This window comes from Parasteatoda tepidariorum, chromosome 9 (assembly GCF_043381705.1).
Source record: "Parasteatoda tepidariorum isolate YZ-2023 chromosome 9, CAS_Ptep_4.0, whole genome shotgun sequence".
Lineage (NCBI taxonomy): Eukaryota > Metazoa > Arthropoda > Arachnida > Araneae > Theridiidae > Parasteatoda > Parasteatoda tepidariorum.
Window position 1 is genome coordinate 68,216,072 of NC_092212.1, and position 22,681 is coordinate 68,238,752.

General features: G+C 33.8%; 1 protein-coding gene across 2 annotated transcripts; it reads left to right on the top strand.

Annotated features, from left to right (window-relative positions):
• Window positions 1-153: 153 nt before the first annotated feature.
• Window positions 154-20,566, top strand: LOC107437948 (melanization protease 1). Of its 2 annotated transcripts, none has more exons than XM_071185151.1 (7): window positions 154-290; window positions 3,785-3,840; window positions 5,975-6,072; window positions 9,721-10,040; window positions 14,476-14,618; window positions 17,917-18,091; window positions 20,270-20,566. In XM_071185151.1, exons 1-7 carry the CDS (start codon window positions 236-238, stop codon window positions 20,302-20,304), a joined length of 882 nt encoding a protein of 293 aa, XP_071041252.1. In that variant the 5' UTR covers window positions 154-235; the 3' UTR covers window positions 20,305-20,566. The 2 variants fall into 2 exon arrangements, with proteins under 2 accessions (XP_071041252.1, XP_042895513.1); XM_043039579.2 differs by having other exon boundaries at window positions 160-290; window positions 3,782-3,840.
• The last annotated feature ends 2,115 nt before the right edge of the window (window positions 20,567-22,681 follow it).

Consider the following 22,681-nt stretch of genomic DNA (forward strand, 5'->3'; position numbering starts at 1 on the left):
TGCGTCACCAAAAGTAATTAAACAAAGCTTTCATCCTCATGAATGGAGATTAATAATATTAAAAACATAATAGTTAAGGAGTAATCAATCATTAAACATTTTTTTTCTTTCGAAAAATGCCAACCACCAAAAGCCTTTATTGTTGCCCGCATATAAAGAAGTGTTTTAAGAAAGATGTAACCACAGAGAATAAAAATTTCAAGCATACTGGCTTATTTCCGTTAAATAGAATAAAATGACTCCTTTATTACATGTAATTATCTTATTCTTAGTTGGATACTTTGTCACAGGTATGTAAATTTCCATTTTTTCTTCTTGATTCGATTAAAAAACGGCGATAAAAAATACATTAAATAAAAAGTCATCAATAACCGCAGACGAACAATAATATTTTCGCTATAAATTCGTTAATAATGCTATTCCATTTTAAAAAATAATTGAATTGATTTGCTATTAGTATTTTAAAACAATAAGCTTATGGAAGTAATCATAATAATGTATTAATTTTCAATTCATTGAAAAAAATATTAATAAAATAGAATTTTTAAGAAATTGAACCAAATACATGCTGCCAACTTAAAGAATCGTTGAAAAAAATGTTCTCAGAGATTGTAACATTTATGTTTCGATATAAATATTTTGATTTTTAAAGTTTAAAAAAAAACTTGCTTTATTCCACTTGCTTTATTTATTCCCAAGGATAAATCAATAGTTTTCTTATAAAGATGAATGGGCTTAATAATTAAATTTTTTAATTTTGGCAACAAAGCTTTAATTTTATGAAAATTCCTCCTACTATAATTAATATTTTAATACAACTTTACAAAATCTTTCTCAAGAGTCTTACAAGTTAGCTAACATAGATGATCATAGACTAAATATTCAGGATTTAGCTCAGTAATTTTCCTAGTTATAGTCAGAGCTGGAAGTAAGATAAAGAAAGATGAAACCCTGATACTAAAACCATTTCATTTAAAACTGGTTTTCATAAGAAAAGAAAAAGCTATTAATTTTCTTAATAATAAACTGCTTATCGGTATTAATTTTTTTTTTCTCGGATAAAAAAAAACAGTTCTTTACAAGTTTTTTAACTGTTTGAAAAATGTCTTAATAGCTATGAATATTCTAATAATACCGAGAATAAGCTATGATGAAATGACTTTTTACCAGTTTTTTTTCTTCTGTTTTCCGTTAGGTATATTTTACCTTTCAGCACTGGTTGTTAAAGAGACTCAATCAGAAATTTAAAAATAACTGGATCTTTTAAGGAATTTTTATGAAAACATGCGAAAATCTTTTCAAACAGTTGACTTTTTTTATAAATATTTGAAGTTGTGGTGGACAATTTTTTTTCTTCTCAATCTTAATTTATTTCTTATCTTAATTTATTCCTTATCTTAATTTTTTTAAATACTAACAATTTGTACTCCAAGTACTTTTGAAATGCTGTTTGAAAAAATGTGTTAGCACTGAAACATTTAAAATACATACAGTATTTTTGCATAATTTTTAAAATTCTTGAAATATTGTGGTTACCAATTAATAATAATTAAGGTTATTACTAATTAAAGTATACAAACTTTTAATTTTAGAGTAGTGACTGCTAACGTCACCCCAGGGGCGACATAATAGTTAGCACATTTCTTTTGCAACAAATAAGAAAAATATTTCCTGAAAACCTGAAACTGCGTAAATTTTATAGTAGTAGGCGGACATCGCAGTCATACACACGAAAAACACATGAAAACTTTTTATTTATTTTATGAACCATACAATGGGATACCTGCAAGTGACGTAGGGTGGATATCTGGATCCTGATTGGCTGTCGAAACGTGGCATTTGTTTACGTTAGCAACTGTTTTTTCCGTTATATTTCGAGTAAGCCAAGCTATATCAATTCTCTTAAGTGACACATTCTAAATTCTTTCACCGAGATTCTTTCTCACTTAACACGTAAACAAGCACGAGGCCATGTGGAACATAAACAAACTAATCATGCATCGAAGTTGCCAGGTACACAAAACAAAAATATATCACAGTTACAATAAAATACATAAACAAATAATAAATCCAAGTTAAATAAAAGAAGTACAAGAGAAAGAATCATATTTCAATTAATTCGATGTGTGATGCGGCTCTGTATTTGATCAAATTATTGTTAATGAACATTCTAACTTACGTACAGAAACTTGCGCTAAGCTTTATTAGGCTATTTTGCTGATAAAGATTAGCTGGCGATTACGTCATAGGTCACATGTGTGGGTATGGGAGGTCTTCTTCTTCTTGAAGTGCAAGTACCTAATTAAAACAATATATCTCCGATCAGCTTTTTTTTCCCTAGAGATAGCTTAGAGATAGCTTGCGCGCTTAAAAATAAACGATATAGCTCAAAAAGTTTCTAACTATAAATAAAAATCTAATGATGACGTCGCATTTTAACATTGTTGTCGGTACATTTTAACATGGTAAGATCCGTTTCATTCAGGCTGTCATCAGCATAAAATTAATAAAAGTCATCAAGTTGGGGTCAGTAAACGGGGGGGGGGGCTTTACTTCCCTCGTGTTTAAGAAAATAAGTACAACTCAGAATATGCTTGGAAGAAAAGGGACATAGATTTTGATCATTTCCCTTAAGAGAATTGCTTCTCATTCCCGTATGAAAATTGTTCTTTTTTTTTTTGGAATAATTGATGAATTGAAAAGTTGCAAAAGCGTCATGTCATACATTTTTCATTTTGTAAAGAACTATGGCAATACCTCAAAAATATCTCTCAAATTATGTATAACAGTTAACTGTCAACAGCAACTGTGGTGGAATATGCTTATTTCGACGCTTTTTTCCTCAGAAACAACATACCTTTTTTTCATCAAATTCGGAATTATATATCTAAGAATTTAGATAATACTTAAAAAAAAGAAAGAAAAAGTTAACTAGCTTGCAATATGTCAATTTCTATTTTAAAAATTCGTATAAGAAATTTATTTTAGTTTATTTTTATCTATTCGATGTTATTAATATCTTATAATTAACAAGGAAGTAAAGAAAATAAATTTTATTTTTTAACTAAGTAATAATTTCTAAGAAATTTTTTTTCTCATCAAATTTGAAATAATATATCTAGGAATTTAGATAAAATAGATACTTTAAAAAAAAGAAAGAAAAAGTTAACTAGCTTGCAATATGCCAATTTCTATTTTAGAAATTCATGTAAGAAATTTATTTTAGTTTATTTTCATTTATTCGATATTATTATTTTTATATTATATATATTTTATTTTTATATTTAGATATTATTATTGATATCTTATAATTAACAAGGAAGTAAAGAAAATCAATTTTACTATACATTTATTGCGGCCGCTTTCTTATTTTTTCTGTTTTTTTTCTTCTATATAATGGCTAACACGCAAACCAGCATACTTTTTCTAATGATTAAATCCAACTACATTTAGTAAATCGTGACGTGGCCTTCAGTTATTGAATGACGTAACAATAACTTCGCTTTTTAAGTGCTTTTTATAAGTACCGATTGACTCTTTTTCTTCTATTTCTAAGAAATTTATTCGATGTAATTAATATCTTATAATTAACCAGGAAGTAAGGAAAATCAATGTTATTCTTTAACTAAGTAGGTTTTGTTGTAAGCTGTACCGATTGACTCTTTTTTTTCTATTTTTAAGCAATACTACAATTGATTTTCAAGAAATTTAGAATTGGTTGTAGTGTGTGTTGGAAAAGCTCAATTTTTATTTACGAATATATTTCATATTTTACTTTCAGCAGCGGAAAACGAGGATGAATTAAATGAAGTAAAACCTCCTAATAAGTACAGGTTCATGGTAAGCGCCTATATTCATTTTAAATATTAAAAAGAAAATAATTTTGAGATTAACCCTTTAACTTTTTTCCTATATTCAAACAATAATAATGTTGATTATTATGAATCGATTTTATGAATCATACATGTTCAAAATGTATGGAAATATTCAAATATCACCAGAAATACATACGTCAAACATCTAAAAATTCCGAAGAGAAATATTTTCAATGGATGCATTTAATACTATCGAATTCGAATCCATAATCTATACCCCTAGCGGTGAGACCGGGCAACTTCAAAATCTTAAATAAGTATCCCTACAGAACTGCTTAAACTGACGTCACTTCTCTTACCTGCCAATCGAAAATTAATCAGCGATTAATAATTTACTAGTAGCAACCAATAGGAAAACGTTTCAGTCGGAACAGGAATAAGAATTGTTCAACGATGAATCGTGCTTTCGGTCACAACCAAAAAATCACAGCAATTGATTAAATTATACTAGTCAAGTGATATAGTTTAGCCTCTGACACAGATATTTCTATTATTTAGACGAGCACTGAATGTTCAAGAAAAAAGTACCCCAATTTGAGATAAAGGTTTTATTTTGTTTAGACAGGATTGGGTCGGCGTTCAACAGCCGACCCAATCCTGTCTTTACGAATATCAATATTCAACTTCGTTGCCTTGTAATTTTTTCCCAACCCAGAAGACAAAGAAACTCCTGGATCAAGCATTGGGACAAACTAGCCTTTGTGAAAGACTTTTTTTGATAGAATTAACCAACATTTGCGTTATATGAAGTTGAAAGCCTTATACAGTGAACCTCACTCATGGTCTGTCTTTCTTAATTCTCAATTTTTAATTAATAACAAAATCATTTTAGAATTTGAAGGAAGAAAAAACATTAAAAATTGCGCAAGATCTGAGCATTTAAAATACTTCTTTCAGACTGGTCATGCAAAGAAAAGAATTGAAAGAAAAATTCATAATTTTGTAGTTAATCGTATTTAGCTATAAGTCCGATTTGAAAATTCTGAAATTTAAAAAATTTCTTTCAATTTTTTATGCTGGTTTTGTACTTTTGACCTTCGATACAAAAAATTTAAATTGGATTAAAAAAAATTCTTGTGAAAATAAAAATAAAAAAACATGTGCCTAATAGTTTTACATAAAGAACATATCTTGAAATTTTCAACAAAATCAAAAATGTCAAATACCCAAGCCTGCTTGACTAAGAAATTCTGGCTCTTAATATTAAAATAATTATCGATAAAGATCAAGTGAGAGGATTTTTTTTAATAGAGTGCTGCTTTTTGCTCATCACCATTTTTAGGCAAACCTGAGGAACGTAAATTCCCTAATCATATCTCTTCAATATGTAACTGAAATAATGGAAAAAACTATTCTGTGGGGGGAGGCTTCACTTTCGACCTGAAAATTTAAATTTTCAGTTAGTAGCCAATCTAGTGGCGGGTAAACTCTTATAACTTAGTGGCATTCTTTCCTCAAACCTAATGAGTTGGCCGTGGTCGCTCAGGGGATACAGAGCTCGTTTCCCAATGAAATAACCCGGGTTCAAATCCCAGTGATGGCTGGTTGATATGAATTCCACAGCTGGCTCGCACCGATTAAGTGCTGGCGTAAAATATCCACAGTGGTAGACGGATCATAGTTTAGAGTGTGGGAGGTTCTCGTGGTCTTCCACTCCATGTAACGCAAATGCGGGTTAGTTCCATGAAAAAGTTAGACGAAGGCAAATTTGTCCCAATACTTGATCCAGGAGTTCTCTTGTCTCCTGGATTTGGTTCAAAACTACAAGTCTACAGAGCTGAGCACCGGTAGTCGTAAAGTTAAAATTGGGTCGGCTGTTCAACGACGGTTATAAAATAACACAAAATGATAAAAAAATAATGCCGTTATTCTCCAGATTGGGGAGAACTTCCATAATCTTTGTCTTATAATGTGTAGTTGGAAAACATAACAAGTTTTTAACAAGGTAATTCTTAACAATCAGCTTTATAATTTTCATTGATTGCTTTCACTATGTAATTAATTGTATATATTTTTTTATTTTACAAATAAAACCAGTTGGCCAAAGTATTAAAACTTTTCTTCATAATGTTTTTATTGAAATAATTCTTCGATTCCAGAGCATAATCCATTATAGGGACGAAAAGAACGAAATAAAACCAGTTTGTGCTGGAACTCTTATAACAAGCCAGTATGTTTTATCTGCCGCTCATTGTCTGTAAGTATAAGACTCGTTATATTTTAGTTGTAGTTCATTTACGTCGCACTAGAGCTGCACAATGGGCTATTGGCGACGGTCTGGAAAACATCTCTGAGGATGATCCGAAGACATGCCATCACAATTTTGATCCTCTGCAGAGGGGATGGCACCCCCGCTTCGGTAGCCCGAAGACCTGAGCGCGAAAGCGAGCACTTTACGGTAGAACAGTTTAACGAGGACCGATACCACACTCCCTCGGACCCTACGCAAATGGATCCAAGTGGTCACCCACCCCCACATTGACAACAGCCAGTGATGCTTAACTTCGGGAATCGTGTTTTAACTATCAGACCGTTATATTTTAGAAAATAAACCTTTATAAGAATATTTTGGTAATCGTGTTTTAAAAAACGTTTTCTATAAGAAAAACGCGAATTTTGTAGTTTTAGAGACTTCTGGTGCAAGTATCTTAGCAGCTTGAGAATAACCTGGGATTTATATATATAATGAAATGAATTATTATCCCGTAGCAACAGTTGACAGAAAGATTTTGTTTTAATTTATTTTAACTATGAATAAACTCACTTTTTTTTTTAAAACTCATTTAACGAAATGCGTTTGTGCCGGAACAAGCCAGTATGTTTTGTGTGTTGCATAACAGATATCATGTTTAAGAAAATAAATCTCTATTAAAGATTTTGGGACATATTATGGTTGTGAACGTTCTCTATTGGAGAAATGCGAATGATTTAGAGACACAAATGATACACACGTGATGTCTTTATCGCTCTCCTGAATACCCCCGAGTTAACTCGGATCAGTAAATAATTAAGTTAATTATTTTTCGAAAAAAGTCGGCCAAGGAAGCTCTCAGTATAATTTATTTTTATTAATTATTTAATAATTATTTAATAAATATTTAATATAAACATCAAATAAAATTATTTAATATTAATTAATATTATTTATTTAATTTTAATCAATATTATTATTTGTTTAATTTTAATTAATTAATATTATTTTTTATTTAATTTTAATTAANTAATTAATATTATTTATTTAAGTTTAGTTAATTAATAATGTTTATTTAATTTTAATGAAGTAAATATTAATGATTTTTATTACGACTAATTAAATATTTTAAAGTAGTCCTTTATAGAGGTTACAACATTCCCAATTACCTTAATAAATTTATTTACTAATTTGGAGTTCCACCGGAAGAAGGTTGATTATTTAGGGTTCCGTAGCCGAAAAAATTGAGAAACGTACAATTTTCGCTGACTAATTAATTAATTTTTGAGTATTGTTTTCGTTTGACGCTTAGTATGAGAACGAGCGTAGTTATGTAACAATCGAATTCCGCTTCTCAACTAACGCCGGCTTTTGCTTTGAATTGTATTCCTTTTGTGTACTTATTTTCATGATTTTTTTTGCAATCATATGAATGAAGAAAACGTAAAATGGAACGAACTTTACGTCCGGATAGGCCGGGATAGCCTGGTCGGTAAGGCGCTGGGCCCATGTCCGAGAGTTCGTGAGTTTGAATCCCGCCGGCCGATGACTTCCCGTGTAGTAAAGTGACTGATGCTCGTTAAATTTGTCAAGTTGCAAAAGTCCTCCATGTTCCCATAACAAATCAATACCTCTGGGGGTACTGGATTGGAGATCGATCGTTCTCTGATTCAGGTCAAAATTACGATCTGTGGATGAACGAATGGATGTGTGAATGGATCCGCCTTATAAACAGGTGTGACGTATGATGTGGCGAAGTCGAATTCTTGGCCATAGATGGCGCCACTGAAAAATAAGAATCGCACACTCTGCCTTAAACTTGCTCGGTTTCACCAAGCAACTCCGCATGCTCACGTTTATTTTATATGCTACGTATCCTTCCGTTATGTTGGCGTGATGTACACTCCGACAAAGCTACAAGCACGCTGTTCATTGCTGTTAAATGTTTGTTATCTGTTTAAGCCTGCCTTCGAACTAAAAGCATGGAATGCAAATTTGAAGAAATTTATTAATAACAATTAGAAATTCATTCAATAAAAAAAACTAATTTTGTTACTTTTTGTTTTAACATTTTGGTTGTCTAATTGAACTAGTTCAGTAAGAAACTATTTATATTTTCGATATTACAAAATTATAAATTATATTTATTTTAAATATACAATTTAGTTAAAAGAAGTTAAATAATCAATAGATGTTCAATAATATTTTTAAATATTAATAATTAATAATAATAAGCCGCATTCTTTACCGCTAAGTTCATCAAAATCTACCAAATTTTTCTGCTCACAAATCCACAGTTTTACATTGAGCAAATCATCTTGAATCGTTTGCCACTGCTTTAAAGAAATAGTCTACATCTATTGTAAATGTTTGCTTTGATTTTGTGGTCAAAGTTAAAATGATTTAGTTGTAACCACTAAGTTATTGTTTTTAACTTACGGATTATTGAAAAATCTCTTACTTTTCACTTGCGTAAGCTTAATATTTTTTTACGTGCTCATGAGCAATTACTTGAAATCTTAAGCACACGGAAGCTAACGTAATTTTGCGAAATCTCCCTATTATAAGGAGGTATTACTTAAACAAGACTCACCATAAATATAACTAATGACTTCGAGGGAAAAGCGAAACGTACAAGGTTACAGTTCAGGCTGCCAACAGACTCACATAAACTTTTCCCTTGCCGCTATCGGGGAAGTATCTTTTCTATCCGAAAACGCCTCGTAATACAACCCTATAGAATGATTTCAAAATTGCTATTAAAGCGAGAAAGAAGTTATCAACTTCTCATTTTGATCGATCCGAAATTTGTAGGGCTAAAAAAATTACGCTATTTCTATATGTTTCAAACATGATTTATCAAATTGCACTAACGTTCAGCAGTGGACTGATCGTAAGGACACGGTTTCCAGTAGAGCACCGAAGTCAAGCTTGACTGCGGTCAGTAAGCGGGTAGGTGACCACCTTAATCAGCCTACGTAGGGACCACGGGTCCCTATTGGTCCTCGTTAAACTGTTCTTCTTCCTCGTTAAACTGTTCTTCCATAAAATACTCGACTTCCCACGCAGGTCGTAGGGCTACCAACGCAGGAGTGCCATCCCCTCTACAGAGGATCAAAGTTGCGACGGCATGTCTTCTGATCATCCTCAGGGATGTTTCCCAGACCGTCGTCAATAGCCCATTGGGTAGCTCTAGTGCTACGTAAATAAAGCATAGTTTGCCTACCGTAAGAACTCCCCTCGCCGCAAAATCTGACTCCGTATGCGGCTATGGAAACAAGAAGAGCTCATTTCAGGGAGGGTAGCTTCTCTTCACAATAGGACTAACACAATACACCGAAGAAAAACAATCCCTATCTCTCTCCGACCTGAGCAAAAACTTGTCCTGAACAAAGACCCCACACCCCTACTTGAAATAGTTATACCTCGTTACCATAGTCACTGCCATGGGTCCAGACAAATGGCTAGGGTAGTTCTTACTTTAGTCAAACTATACCTATCAAGTTGCATTAATAGTTTTACGATGTCATGTCTTCTGAAAGATTAGGAATGATTGTTTACATAGAATTAGTATAGAAGAGTTTCCATATTTTTGTCCACGACCTGCATGTTTCTCATAAAAGAAAAAATGTACGATAAATTTCTGTCTTTCAGATCAGATATAATAAAGGACGCAAAAGTCGATTCTAGAGAAGGACTTTTACTGGATAAAGATCTAGTTAGTCGCTACAGTGTCGGTGTCGGAACACATTACATCTGCAATCCTGCTGAAGAAATTGAAGTGGCTAAAATTATCGTGCATCCTGGATTTTACATGGAAACTAAGGAGACTCTTCCAGTAGATCTGATGCTGCTACAGTTAAGGAAACCTGTACAATTTAACGACAAAATATTTCCAATATGCTTGCCGGAACTAAAACCGGAAATTAATGTCGATAGTGGTACTGTAGCAGGCTGGTGTCAGTTGTCGAATGGTAAGTTATAGGGGCATAACATATATCCCACACCCCTTTGAAGTGGTAGATAGTCTTAATTCGTTTAAACTCAGAGATGCAGAGCCGCGATGGCTCAGGGGATAGAGTGTTCGCCTTTCAGTGCGGTGAACCGGGTTCGAATCCAGGCAATGCCTGGTTGATGCGAATTCCGCCTCCGGCTTGAACCGACCACAGTGTTGACGTGAAATATCTTCTGTGGTAGACGGATCATGGGTTACAAGTCTCCTTGCCATCAGGCTAACCGTGGGAAGTTCCCGTGGTCTTCCTCTCCACGTGACGAAAATGCGGGTTGGTTCTATCAAAAAGTCCTCCACGAAAGCAATTTTCTCCTAATGCTTGATCCAGAAGTTCCCTTGTCTTCTGGATTAGGTTCCAAATTACAAGGCTACGTAGTTGAACATTAGTAGTCGTAAACCCAAAAATTGGATTGGCTGTTCAACGACGGTTGAAAAATAAAATATAAACTCAGAGATGTAAACGGAAGAGAACTACAAACTGAAATTTGCAAATTTTTGGTTAATTTTGCCAACTTTTTAAAAAAGCTCAACACGGATTAACTGTAACAAAGTGGCGTATCGCATAAGTCTTTGAATGGTGTAGAAGTAGTGGTGGTCGAATTTACTAAACCAAGAATCAAGGCATGGTGGCTCAGGGGATAGAGCGTTCGTCTTCCAATGAGGTGAACCGGGTTCAAATCTCAACGATGACTGATCAATACGAATTCCGCACCCGGCTATCACCGACCACAGTGCTGAAATAAAATATCCTCAGTGGTAGATGGATCATGGGTTAGTGTCTCCTTGCCGTCAGGCTAACCGTGTGAGATTTTCCTCTCCATGTAACCTCTCCAGGAGTTTCCTTGTCTTCTGGATGGGGTTCAAAATTACAAGGCTACGTAGCTGAAAAGTAGCAGCCAAAAAATTGGATCGGCTGTTCAACGACGGTTATGAAATAAACAAGAATCATACAACAAAAGACTGTCACTTGCAAATAATTAACCGGAACAAGTTAACTTCTCTGCAAATTTGACAGCGCTTCTCTGGTAGATTTACAATATTTATATTTAACTGACTATATATATATAATAACAGGGCTACATCCCTGTTATCATTGTTGTATTCAGCTTTAATAATGCAGTCAAAGCCATAATACGTTATAAAAAGGTTTATTTGAAGGTAGGCTGGTGGTTATAACAGTTCAAATCCCCACTCCACAAGGAAGGGGGTGTGGACAAAACTCCGGATGGTTCCGGCAGATGTTTATTGGAACACGTTATTCAGCAAGAGACATGCGAAAACCATCGGTCCCGCATTAAATACTACAGAGAATGATGTAATTAGGTTCCAGTCGTACATACCTTTGTAACTCTACGCATTATGGGAAAATCATTTAATGCTTCCTAATATGGAAGTGAAAGAGGGACAAGATTCTAAAAATAACTCCTCCTTTGAAATATAAATCTAATAATGATTCAATGGTATGTTTTCAGCCTTGAAGTCCCAAAATAGAATTTCTACACCTATTCTTTACCTAAGACATTTTATGAAAACGAAAGAGTTTTAATTGTTTTATTAATACAAAAGTATTTATAATTTTTGTATTACATATAGTGGTAATTAAAATCATTGCACATCAATTTTCTTAAAATAAAAAGTAAAATTTCGCCGGGCAAGAAACTAAGTCGCTAATGGAAAAAAACAGAAATTCAAGGTTTTTTTTTTAGCTGCAAACCTAGCCTTTAAACATTGTTTATAGTACGATATCTTATGTTTCGTCAGAACAAAATAGTTTGTCATAATATTCTTTGTAATCTTGCTGAAAAAGATAAAAACTGCAGATTCTAACTGTAAGAATCGTGCTAATCATGAAGAATTTAATAAAAAAAAGAACAAAAAAACCTCATCAAAATTAATTCGCGGAAAAGAAAACTTTAAAAAAAAGCGCACATTTGACCTGTTGTTGTTTCTAATGCAAAAAGCCAATGTCAGCAAGCCTGATTGGTGAAACCAAGCTAATCTAAGGCAAAGAGTGCGTTTCTTGTTTTTTAGTGGCGCTATCTATGGCCAGGTGGCGCTATCTATAGCCACACACACACGTCACAGCCCGTTTATAGAGCAACACCATTCATACATTCATTCATCCGCAGATCGTAATTTTGACCTGAACTAGAGAACGATCAATCTCCAGTTCAGTATCCCCAGAGGTATAATTTGTTATGGGAACATGGAGGACTTTGTGACACGATGAATTTAACGGGAACTAGTCACCATTTACAACACAAGGAATCTACAGCCAGTGGGGATCGAACTCACGACCCCTTGCACAAGGGCCCAACTCCTAGTGAGCCATTTTATCCCGGCCTATCAGAAATGTACAAAGAGAAACCCGCTGAGCACGCATATTAGTATGTTTTATTTTCTGACATTTTTTTCTATAATTCTTCTTTTATTTCTTTGGTCTAGTCCACATTTATATATTTGTATTTACTTTTTCTTCTTCTTCTTGCGTAGTTCTACAGCCTATTGCAGGTCAACGCTTTCTCCTAAAATTTCTTCCTTCTGCTGCCACAGTTCTCTAACTGTTGACCCCAATTTCATGTAACTTTTTCTTAACTGTGTCTCTGCATTTTTGATATGTCATTTTAAATCATTGCATTTGTATATATTTTCAAGCCATGCACTTTAATAAAACTAAACTCAGTGGCGCGACAGCCCATAGAGGGCCAAGGCCTACTGTGCCCATCTCAGTTTTCCTGACCTTGGGCTCTGGGGTGCAGGAGCAGATGTTCCGGTCAGGTGGACAGCGGAACGCGGAACCCCCAGTGTTTAGTTCCCAAGCATGCTTGGTACTCATTTATCGACCCACTGAAGGGATGGAAGGCTGAGTCAACCTTGCCGGCCAGAAGATCGAACTAGGGACCAGTGGCACGACAGCGCTACCGCTCAGCCACCGGGCGTCATATACTTTAATAGTTTCACAATATTTGGTACCATAATATCTCATACGATTTCATTCATAAATACATTAGATAAAAAAAGAATTTTTTTTGCATTTATACAAGTACTTGATGCAAGTACTCTTACCTGATTCGGGTGAAAGAATTTTAAAAATGAAATTATCTTTGTCCGGAAAGCTACTGATTTTTTTTTGAAAATGATATTAGTTTTTTTTTCTTTGTCTTGTTCATAGAGAACGTATTAGTTTACATAGACGCACATATAGGTTCCTTTGAAAATAACACTTGAGACAAACACCTTAACGTATCGCCTTCTTCCTACTACTCCCGACGTAGCAAAGAAGTGGGGACACTTACTATTCAATAGAGTGAACTTTAAGCAATCCTATACATTATTGAATCGCATAAAAACTGTATCTTATAGAGAGAAAACGACTGCCGTCATGTATAGGACCTTTTTCAAAAGATTGTGCTGTGGTAGGACTATTGTTTCAAAATCATCAGTTTTCTTGAAGAATTAAAATATAATCTCTATTATGAATATCTATTATGAAAATCTATTTATGATTTAGGAAGATAGTTCCGCATCGTGATCTGTCACGCCAACAACAATTGCCAAGGAGCCAAATAAATTTTAAAATATTTTCTTCTGTTAACTATTGAAAGTTAAAAAAAAGAATGTTTTTAGTTTAAATATGTGTAATTTGCAGTGTAAGTCATGATGGTAGCTACGAATGAATGATTAAATAAAGAAAAGGAGAATTGAGTTTCTACCACTCCTTATTTACGAAAGTCTTATTATTTCTAATAAGATCAATAACAATCTTCTTATTTCTCATAGGATCAATAAACAATCTTCTTATTTCTAATAGGATCCATAAACAATCTTCTTATTTCTAAAAGAATCAATAAAAAGTCTTCTTATTTCAAATAGGATCAATAAACAATCTTCTTATTTTTAATAGGATCAATGAACAAATCTCATTTCTAATAGGATTTTAAACAAATCTTCTTATTTATAATAGAATTTTAAACAAATCTTTTTTCTAACAGGATCAATAAACAATCTTCTTATTTTTAATAGGATCAATGAACAAATCTTATTTCTAATAGGATTTTAAACAATCTTCTTATTTCTAATAGGATCAATAAACAATCTTCTTATTTATAAAAGGATTTTAAACAAATCTTATTTCTAATAGGATCTATAAGCAATCTTCTTATTTCTAATAGGATCAATAAACAATCTTCTTGTTTCTAATAGGATCAATAAACAATCTTCTTATTTCTAATAAGGATAGATAATAGGATCACTAAACAATCTTCTTATTTCTAATAGGATCTATAAACAATTTTCTTATTTTTAATAAGATCAATGAGCAAATCTTATTTCTAATAGGATTTTAAACAAATCTTCTTATTTATAATAGGATTTAAAACAAATCTTGTTTCTAATAGGATCAATAAACAACGTTTTGACGGAGAACCAACAAAGTATATGGTCAAAAGAGGACTGCAAGGACATATTCAAACCTTTTAATTTGAAAATAAGTAATCACATGATGTGCGTGGGAGGAAGAAGAGGCGAAAAAGAATGTAAGGTAAATATATAGAAGCTGTCCGAGTACTACTTAATAACATCTAGTTTATAAAACGAGAATAAAGAAAACGCATAAATAATTTTGACACTCAGCCGCATAAAAATGAACAGAGAGGAACTGTGCTCAGTATAGTTTGTCTACGATAAGAACTCCCCCCGCCACAAAGCCTGAGGCTGTCTGCTGCTATGGAAACAAGAATAGCGCATTTCAGGGAGGGTAGCTTCTCTTCACTCAATGACTAACACAATAGACCGAAGAAAAAGAATCCCTTTCTCTCGCCAATCCGAGCCAAACAGTGTCCTAAACAATGACACAAACAACACCTCTACTTGAAATAGTTATACCTCGTTACCATAGTCACCACCATGAGCCCATACAAATGGCTAGGGGAGTTCTTACTTTAGATAAACTATAGTTTGTTGTCGAAGTTTATTAACATCGCACTAAAGGGATACAGTGATCCAAAGACTAGCACCTGAATTTCTCAGTAAATTCTTACGAGACTTAATTATTCCACTCTTTTTTAAAATGAGAAGGGTAGAATTTACCGCGCACGTGTGGCTAGCTTTAGAAAATTTGCATATGTATGTATATTATATTGATATATATCACATAATATTATAAAATATATATCAATATAATACTGAATCCTAGAAATAGTTTATGTATATTTATATAAATATAATATTCCAGACACTACGCTATTAAATACGCTTTAAAAAATTAAATATAATCATGGTGTTAAAAATATTATTTTTTAAAAAAAAATATCCTCTTATTTTACAACTTAATAAAAAATATTTAAGCTAAGTATAGATTTAGATCTGAAAAGGTAGATGGCGCCATCATTTTTATTTCATAAGTATCCTTATGAAGAGCTATAGTTCGTTCACCAGGTGTTGGCACTTGGCTCCACCTCCTCGGACGCAGAGTTCATTTCAGCGCGGGGGAGTAAGAGGAAAAACATTTCCCCTCTTGAAATCGAGATAAGATCTAATGAGCGCAAAGCCTCCACACGGTTTTTTATAGGTAGTCCAATCAGACCACTATGAAGGCAAACCAGTTTGCGAAAGAGCCCTTTAATAGAAAATCTAGTAAAAATAAAAAAGTTCTAGCAAATATATGTCTAAAAATTTGTTTAATTTTTGAATATGATTAGTTTGTCATATTTACTTGTCTACCACTACAGATTCAATTCTCAAATATATATGACAAATTCCNGCTTTATCGGTCTATGCCACGCCGTGTGGCAGCTTGTATCCAGGCTAGAGTCGGGTCAACACCTTATTGAACTTGTTACTGTAACTCAGCAATAAATTATTAAATTGTTCTGAAATTTTAATCATTTACTATTCTGTACATTGTCTTCCTATCCACCAATTTTCATTTCAATCGGACACCTCCTTCTTGGTGCGTTTTTTTTTGTTGTAGAGTGTATTTATATAAATATACTACGCTATTAAATCCGCTTTAAAAAATTAAATATAATCATAGTGTTAAAAATATTATTTTTTTAAAAATATCCCTTCATTTTACAGTTTAATAAAAAATATTTAAGTTAAGTTTATATTTAGATCTGAAAAGGTAGATGGCGCCATCAATTTTATTTCATAAGTATCCTTATGCAGAGCTAGACTTACATTACGAAATGAAGAGCGAACAGCTTATGCGTGTTCAAAGGATTTATTGGAGACGGATCAGAGCCGCCGCTAAAGGAATTGGAGAGGAGGCGATCAAAAAAGTCAGATATTTAAAATTCGATTTCTCAGGAACTGATCGACCGATTTTGCTCAAATTTTGTAATTTGCCTTGTAAAATTATATTCTTAAAAATTATGCAAAAATTTGTATACCTTACAATTCAGCATTTTTTTCGACCGTCATAGAATAATAAATATTTACAAAAAATTAGTTTTTTTTCCGTGGAATTATCTTTGGATAAACGAATTTTATTCTTGCGAGCAAATTTTTTTTTCCATTCGCTTAAAAAGCTTTTGAGATTTAGCGAAATAAGCAAAAAGTAAAATTAACATTAAGGAGTCCAAGCTTTGGAAAGCTCTCCTGGCAAAACTATTAAGACCATATTTCCAAGATTGCGGTTACCCCCAATGTTTTGGAGGTCAGAAATAAAGGTATGCTTATTCATAGAAAGTACGTTATTATGTCCGTAACTTAAAATATCGTCAGAACTTACTAATTAGCACATTTGAGGTCCCCCCCCCTCGAGCCAATAAAATTGAACCCAGACTGTGAGGATCCAATTTTTTTTTGTCACTATCTATAGTTACACTTGTCTGCTACTTTGAAAATAACACTTAAGACAAAAAAACATATGAATATGAAAAACATATCGCATCATTAACTGAAATGTATCATAGCCATCTTCCAACCTCTTTCTACGTAGCAGAGAAGTGGGGACACATAAAATTCAATCGAGTGAATTTAAAAATATTTTGGCTAGCCAGATATCATTAAATTGTATAAAAACTGCCCCTTATAGAGAGAAACCGATTATTTATGTATATATATAATGATTTATAATTCATTTTTTAATTAAAGGAAAAGAGGTATTTTTTATGTTGGCCTACTTTTTTAATATCTTTTGTATTTCTAATAACTTTTACTTTACAGAAAAGAAATTTTAGTGGTATGTTTTTTCTCACACCGGGTGGTACGGTGGTAACACAATTTTTTAATATTTCCTTTATTAAAAAGTTTAATTTGCTAATATTGCTCCTTTTGTTTTCTTTTTTAACTTAAAAATATAAATCTTCTAATTTAAAAATATAAAAAAATAGATTTTAAATTAAAATTTAGAAAATTTTATTTTAATTTAATTTTAATTTTTAAAGAGTGAAGTTATGGTCATACAGAGTCAATAGTACGTGCGAATGATTTTTTCTTTCAACTTTGGCTGATCCTCCCATGCCACTTCGCTATCTGGCCGGCCAATTCCCGAAATCAAAAAAAGATCGGACATTGGCCAGCCATCCCATGCCTCTTCGCGGCCAATTCCCGAAATCAAGAAAAGATCGGACGTTGGCCAGCCAATTTACAGCATTCTTATCTATTTCGCGATTTGGCCGGCCAATTCGCGAAGTGGCCGAATTCGGGCTTTGGCCGTAACATATATAGTATAATTCACAGTAGATTCACTGGCATTACTCCCTAGGCAAACTCTGTATTATGTCTATCAGATATTAAAAGTCGATATCAAAAAGTTGGTGAAGAATATTTTTTACATCATATTTAAATAATTTGTTACGTAATTTCTGAATAAAAAAATTATTTTTTTATAGGGTGATTCTGGTGGCCCGTTGTTTATCGAGACTCACGGAAATTACTATTTAATAGGAATGACATCAATGGGTCCGACACAATGTGATATAGGCATTCCTACTCTCTTCTCGAAAATCCCACTCTTTATGTCTTTCATTATGTCCCATTCGGATTACATCGGCCAGGATTGTTATTGTGAGTAAAATTTTACATTTTTTATTCCACATAAAATTAATCATTTTATAATTTAAGATCTAAACTTTCATAGATTAATTTTTCTTTACTAAACTTTTCATAGATCCGGTAGTTTGGAATAAATTTACTGTTTGTTAATGAAACAGCAGTTAATGCAGAAAGAATTTCTAAAAATTGTGTTACTTCGAGTAGATAATGTTAGTTATATAAACACAACTACCAAAATAATCCATACAAATGTTTGATGTATTGATTTGTCCCAGAGGATTAATTATTTTTCAATTAAAAGACCAAGATTAAATATTAAAATACAAATGCTGCTACAACTTAAAAAGAATTTCTTCAAGCAAGTTGGAAACTAAATGAAAATAGATTTGAGATAATTAAAATTTGTGAAAAGTTACAAACCTGTTAGCATATACGGAATAAATTAACTAACAATTACAACGTGTCAAGTAGATTAACTAACTTTTCATCTTGAAGCAACGGCTGCATCTCCTTGAAGATTTGCAGGAAGCAGCTGGCAGAATATTTGGCATTCAGGGTTGGACTGTCTCTTCCATCTGCTTTGTCTTTGGCCTTGCACCGCAGCCCGTAAAACAGGCCGAGTGCTCACCGTGACAGTTTTATTTTATTTTATAACCGTCGTTGAACAGCCGACCCAACTTTTGGGCTTACGACTATTCATGTTCAACTCCGTAGACTTGTAATTTTGAGCCTAATCCAGAAGACAAAGAAACTCCTGGATAAAGTATTGGGAGATATTTGCCTTCATGGAGGACTTTTTGATGGAACTAACTCGTATTTGCGTTACGTGGAGAGGAAGACCACTAGAGCCTCACACGATTAGCCAGTCGGCAGGGGGACTCTAACCCATGATCCGTCTACCACTGAGGATATTTCAAGTCAGCACTGTGATCAGTGCAAGCCTGAGGCGGGATTCGCATCGTCCAGTCATCGCCGGGATCGAACCCGGTTCACCTCATTGGAAGGCGAACACTCTATTCCCCGAGCCATCGTGGCTTTCACCGTGGCAGTTGGTACAGGTCACCGGTTTGATAAGTGGTTTTGTACACAAGTACGAGAAAAACATTTGTTTTCCAGTACAGGAAACAATCTGGCATGTACACATTCTAACTTATGTCTTGATAGCCTGAGTTATTTACTTATTTATATACCAAAAACAAGGAAATGGTTTTAATCTCTTATCAGACCACAAAACAGCCCTGATTCTAAATGATATCTAGACTCAGTGTTTAATAATTTCGCAACGGATGGTCATCGTATGATGATAAGTTTATTTATTTTTGGTAATGTTTCAATTTTTCTTTACTTTTGAATTCCATACTTCTTTTGAGAAGAGACCTAAATAAGACTACTGAAATCATCGCCATTGAGAGGCTGGTTCAGATCATAATCCTAATATTTGTAACAGTTTTTCGCGATTCACTCAGCTATGTTGTATTTATAAAATGGATTGCTTAAAATTATGTTTTTAATCTATTGAATTTTCAAATTTNGACCGAGGGTGTGCGGTATTGGTCCTCGTTAAACTGCTCTACCGTAAAGTGCTCGACTTCGCGTGCAGGTCGTCGGGCTACCGAAGCGGGGGTGCCATCCCCTCTGCAGAGGATCAAAATTGTGATGGCATGTCTTCGGATCATCCTCAAGGATGTTTCCCAGACCGTCGCCAATATCCCATTGTGCAGCTCTAGTGCAACGTAACTGAACTACTACTACTTCAATACAGGAAACAATCTGGCATGTACATTTTAACTTATGTCTTGGTAGCCTGAGTTATTTGCTTATTTATATTCCAAAAACAGGGAAATGGTTTTACTACCAGCACTTTCTCTTAGCGGACCACAAACAGTTCTGATTCTAAATGATGAATGACGTCAAGACTAAGTGTTTAATAATTTCGCAATGGATGGTCTTCTTATGATGATAAGTTTATTTATTTTTGGTAATGTTTCAGTTTTTCTTTACCATACTTCCATACTTCTTTTGAGAAGAGACCTAAATAAGACTACTGAAATCATCACCATTGAGAGGCTGGTTCAGATCAAAATCCTAATATGTGTAATAGTTTTTAATGATTCACACAGCTATGCTGTATTTATAAAATGGATTGCTTAAAATTATCTTTTTTAACTATTGAATTTTCAAATTTTCTAGGGTCACTACTTAAGGATTGTCTCCGACGAAACTGATTCCTATGCTGGACATATCAACAACAAAAAATTAAATTAACATGTTTCACTGAATATTTTATATTATAGTTCTGTAGTTTGAATAACTTTGTTGTGCGAGACCTTTCAAATTAAGAAGACTGCCATTTTAAAAGACGCTGCTTGAAATTTTGTCAGGTCTGGCTGATTGAAAAATATGATTTTTAATATATTATTGCTGTATTGAAATAAATTATTGCCATATTATAACATATTGTTGCTATAATAAAATATATTCTTGGTACATTGAAATATATTATTGCTATATTGAATGCTTTTAATTCTCTTTTTTTAAAATATGTGACATAAAGTTGCATTCGCAAACAGAATAGTAAAGTGCTTAATTCTTTTTTTAAAAAAATCAATTGCATATTTTACTTAAAAATTTAGAAAATCAATGAGAATTTGAAAATATCCAAAAATGTTCTGATATGAAATGTTAACAAAGAATTCTACAATTGAAATATTTCCTAAAATAATCCGACTACAATTAAAGTAAGCAAATAAAATGGTTATTTAACGCCATTTTCGAGCATAAATACTTTAAATTGTTAATAGCCTTAGTCTCAAAACAAGAAAAAATTATAAAATACCCATTGTTATGAGATTCGGCTATATATGAAAATACCTTCTTCAATACTGCATGTTAAGCCTATGATGAATCATGTTTTTCACAAAATATATGGCTATTTAACTTCATTTTCGTGCATAACAGTCGTTTTTTTTTCTTTTTTAGAGAACATATTTTTGCGTGAACCGTTATATACGTAATTTACTTGACAAGAAGCCTTATACGTTGCTTGGGCAACAAGCCTGAAAATTCATTTCAAGAATGAAAAAAAAATATTTTTTAATCTTTGACATTGTTGTTGTAGTTCATTTACGTCGCACTAGAGCTGCACAATGGGCTATTGGCGACGGTCCCTTGACGTTATAGAGAATAAAAGCTGCATCCTTGATCACAGCGGGTATCGAACCAACTGCCCCCTTTCAGAGTATTTTCGAAAGGACAACACCCCTCGAATTCTGAGGTCTACAATTCCATTATATTGGTCACAGTATTTTTTGTGTGGTGATTTTGGGGTTTAAAATTTTTTCAATCTTGGTAGGTAGGCAAGTACATTATTTACGTCACACTAGAGCTGCACAATGGGCTATTGGTGACGGTCTGGGAAGCATCCCAGAAGATGACCCAAAGACATACCGTCGCGATTTTGATCCTCTACAGAGGGGATGACTCCCCTACTTTGGTAGCCCGATGACCTGCGTGTGCAGTCTAGCACTTCATGGTAGCACAGTTTAACAAGAACCGATACCGCGCACCCTCGTTCTCTGCACAGGCCGATCAAAGTGGTCACCCACCCGCTTAATGACAGCAGCCAGTGATGTTTGACTTCGGTGTTCTACTGGGAACCGTGTCTTTAATATTAGTCCACTGCGGGACTTCGTAAATCTTGGAGTTCCATTTTTAAGTAGTATGGCATAAGTGTTTGTCTGCGTATTATTTCACACGCAAAAATATTAATGTTCCTTAAAGGTTAGAAATAAGGAAGAACCAAAGATTCGTTTAACCGGTTTTCTGTTCTCAATCCGTTTCTACCAGTTCCACGTTGTTCAGCGGTGGACTGATCGTAAGGACACGATTCTCAGTAGAACATCGAAGTCAAGGATCACTGACCACTGTCAGTAAGCTGGTGGGTGATCACTTTGATCAGCCTGTGAGGGAACAGAGGGTGCGCAATATTGGTCTTCGTTAAACTGTTCTACCGTAAATTGCTCGACTACGCGCACAGGTCATCTGGCTACCAAAGCAGAGGAGCCATCCCCTAAGCAAATGATCAAATTTGCGATAGCATGTCTTCGGATCATCCTCAAAGATGCTTCCCAGACTGTCGTCAATAGCCCATTATGCAGCTTTATTATGACCAAAATAAAATAGCTACCTACTTGCTAGTTTCACGCTGGTTTTCGTCCAGCAGTGGACTGATCGTTAAGACACGGTTCCTAGCAGATCACTAAAGTCAAGCACCACTGGCTGTGGTCAGTGTGCGAGTGGGTGACCACTTGGATCAGTCTGCTTAGGAACCGAGGGTGTGTGGTATTGGTCCTCGTTAAACTGTTCTACGGTAAAGTGCTCTACTTCGCGTGCAAGTCGGACTACCGAAGCCTTGTGCCATCCCCTCTGCAGAGGATCAAAATTGTGATGGCATGTCTTCGGATCATCCTCAGGGATGTTTCCCAGACCGTCGCCAATATCCCATTTTTCAGCTCTAGTGCGACGTAAATGTACTACAACAGCACCACGTTTGTTTTCATTTTAATAACTTCAATAACTTACTTTTCTCACATAGTAAATTAT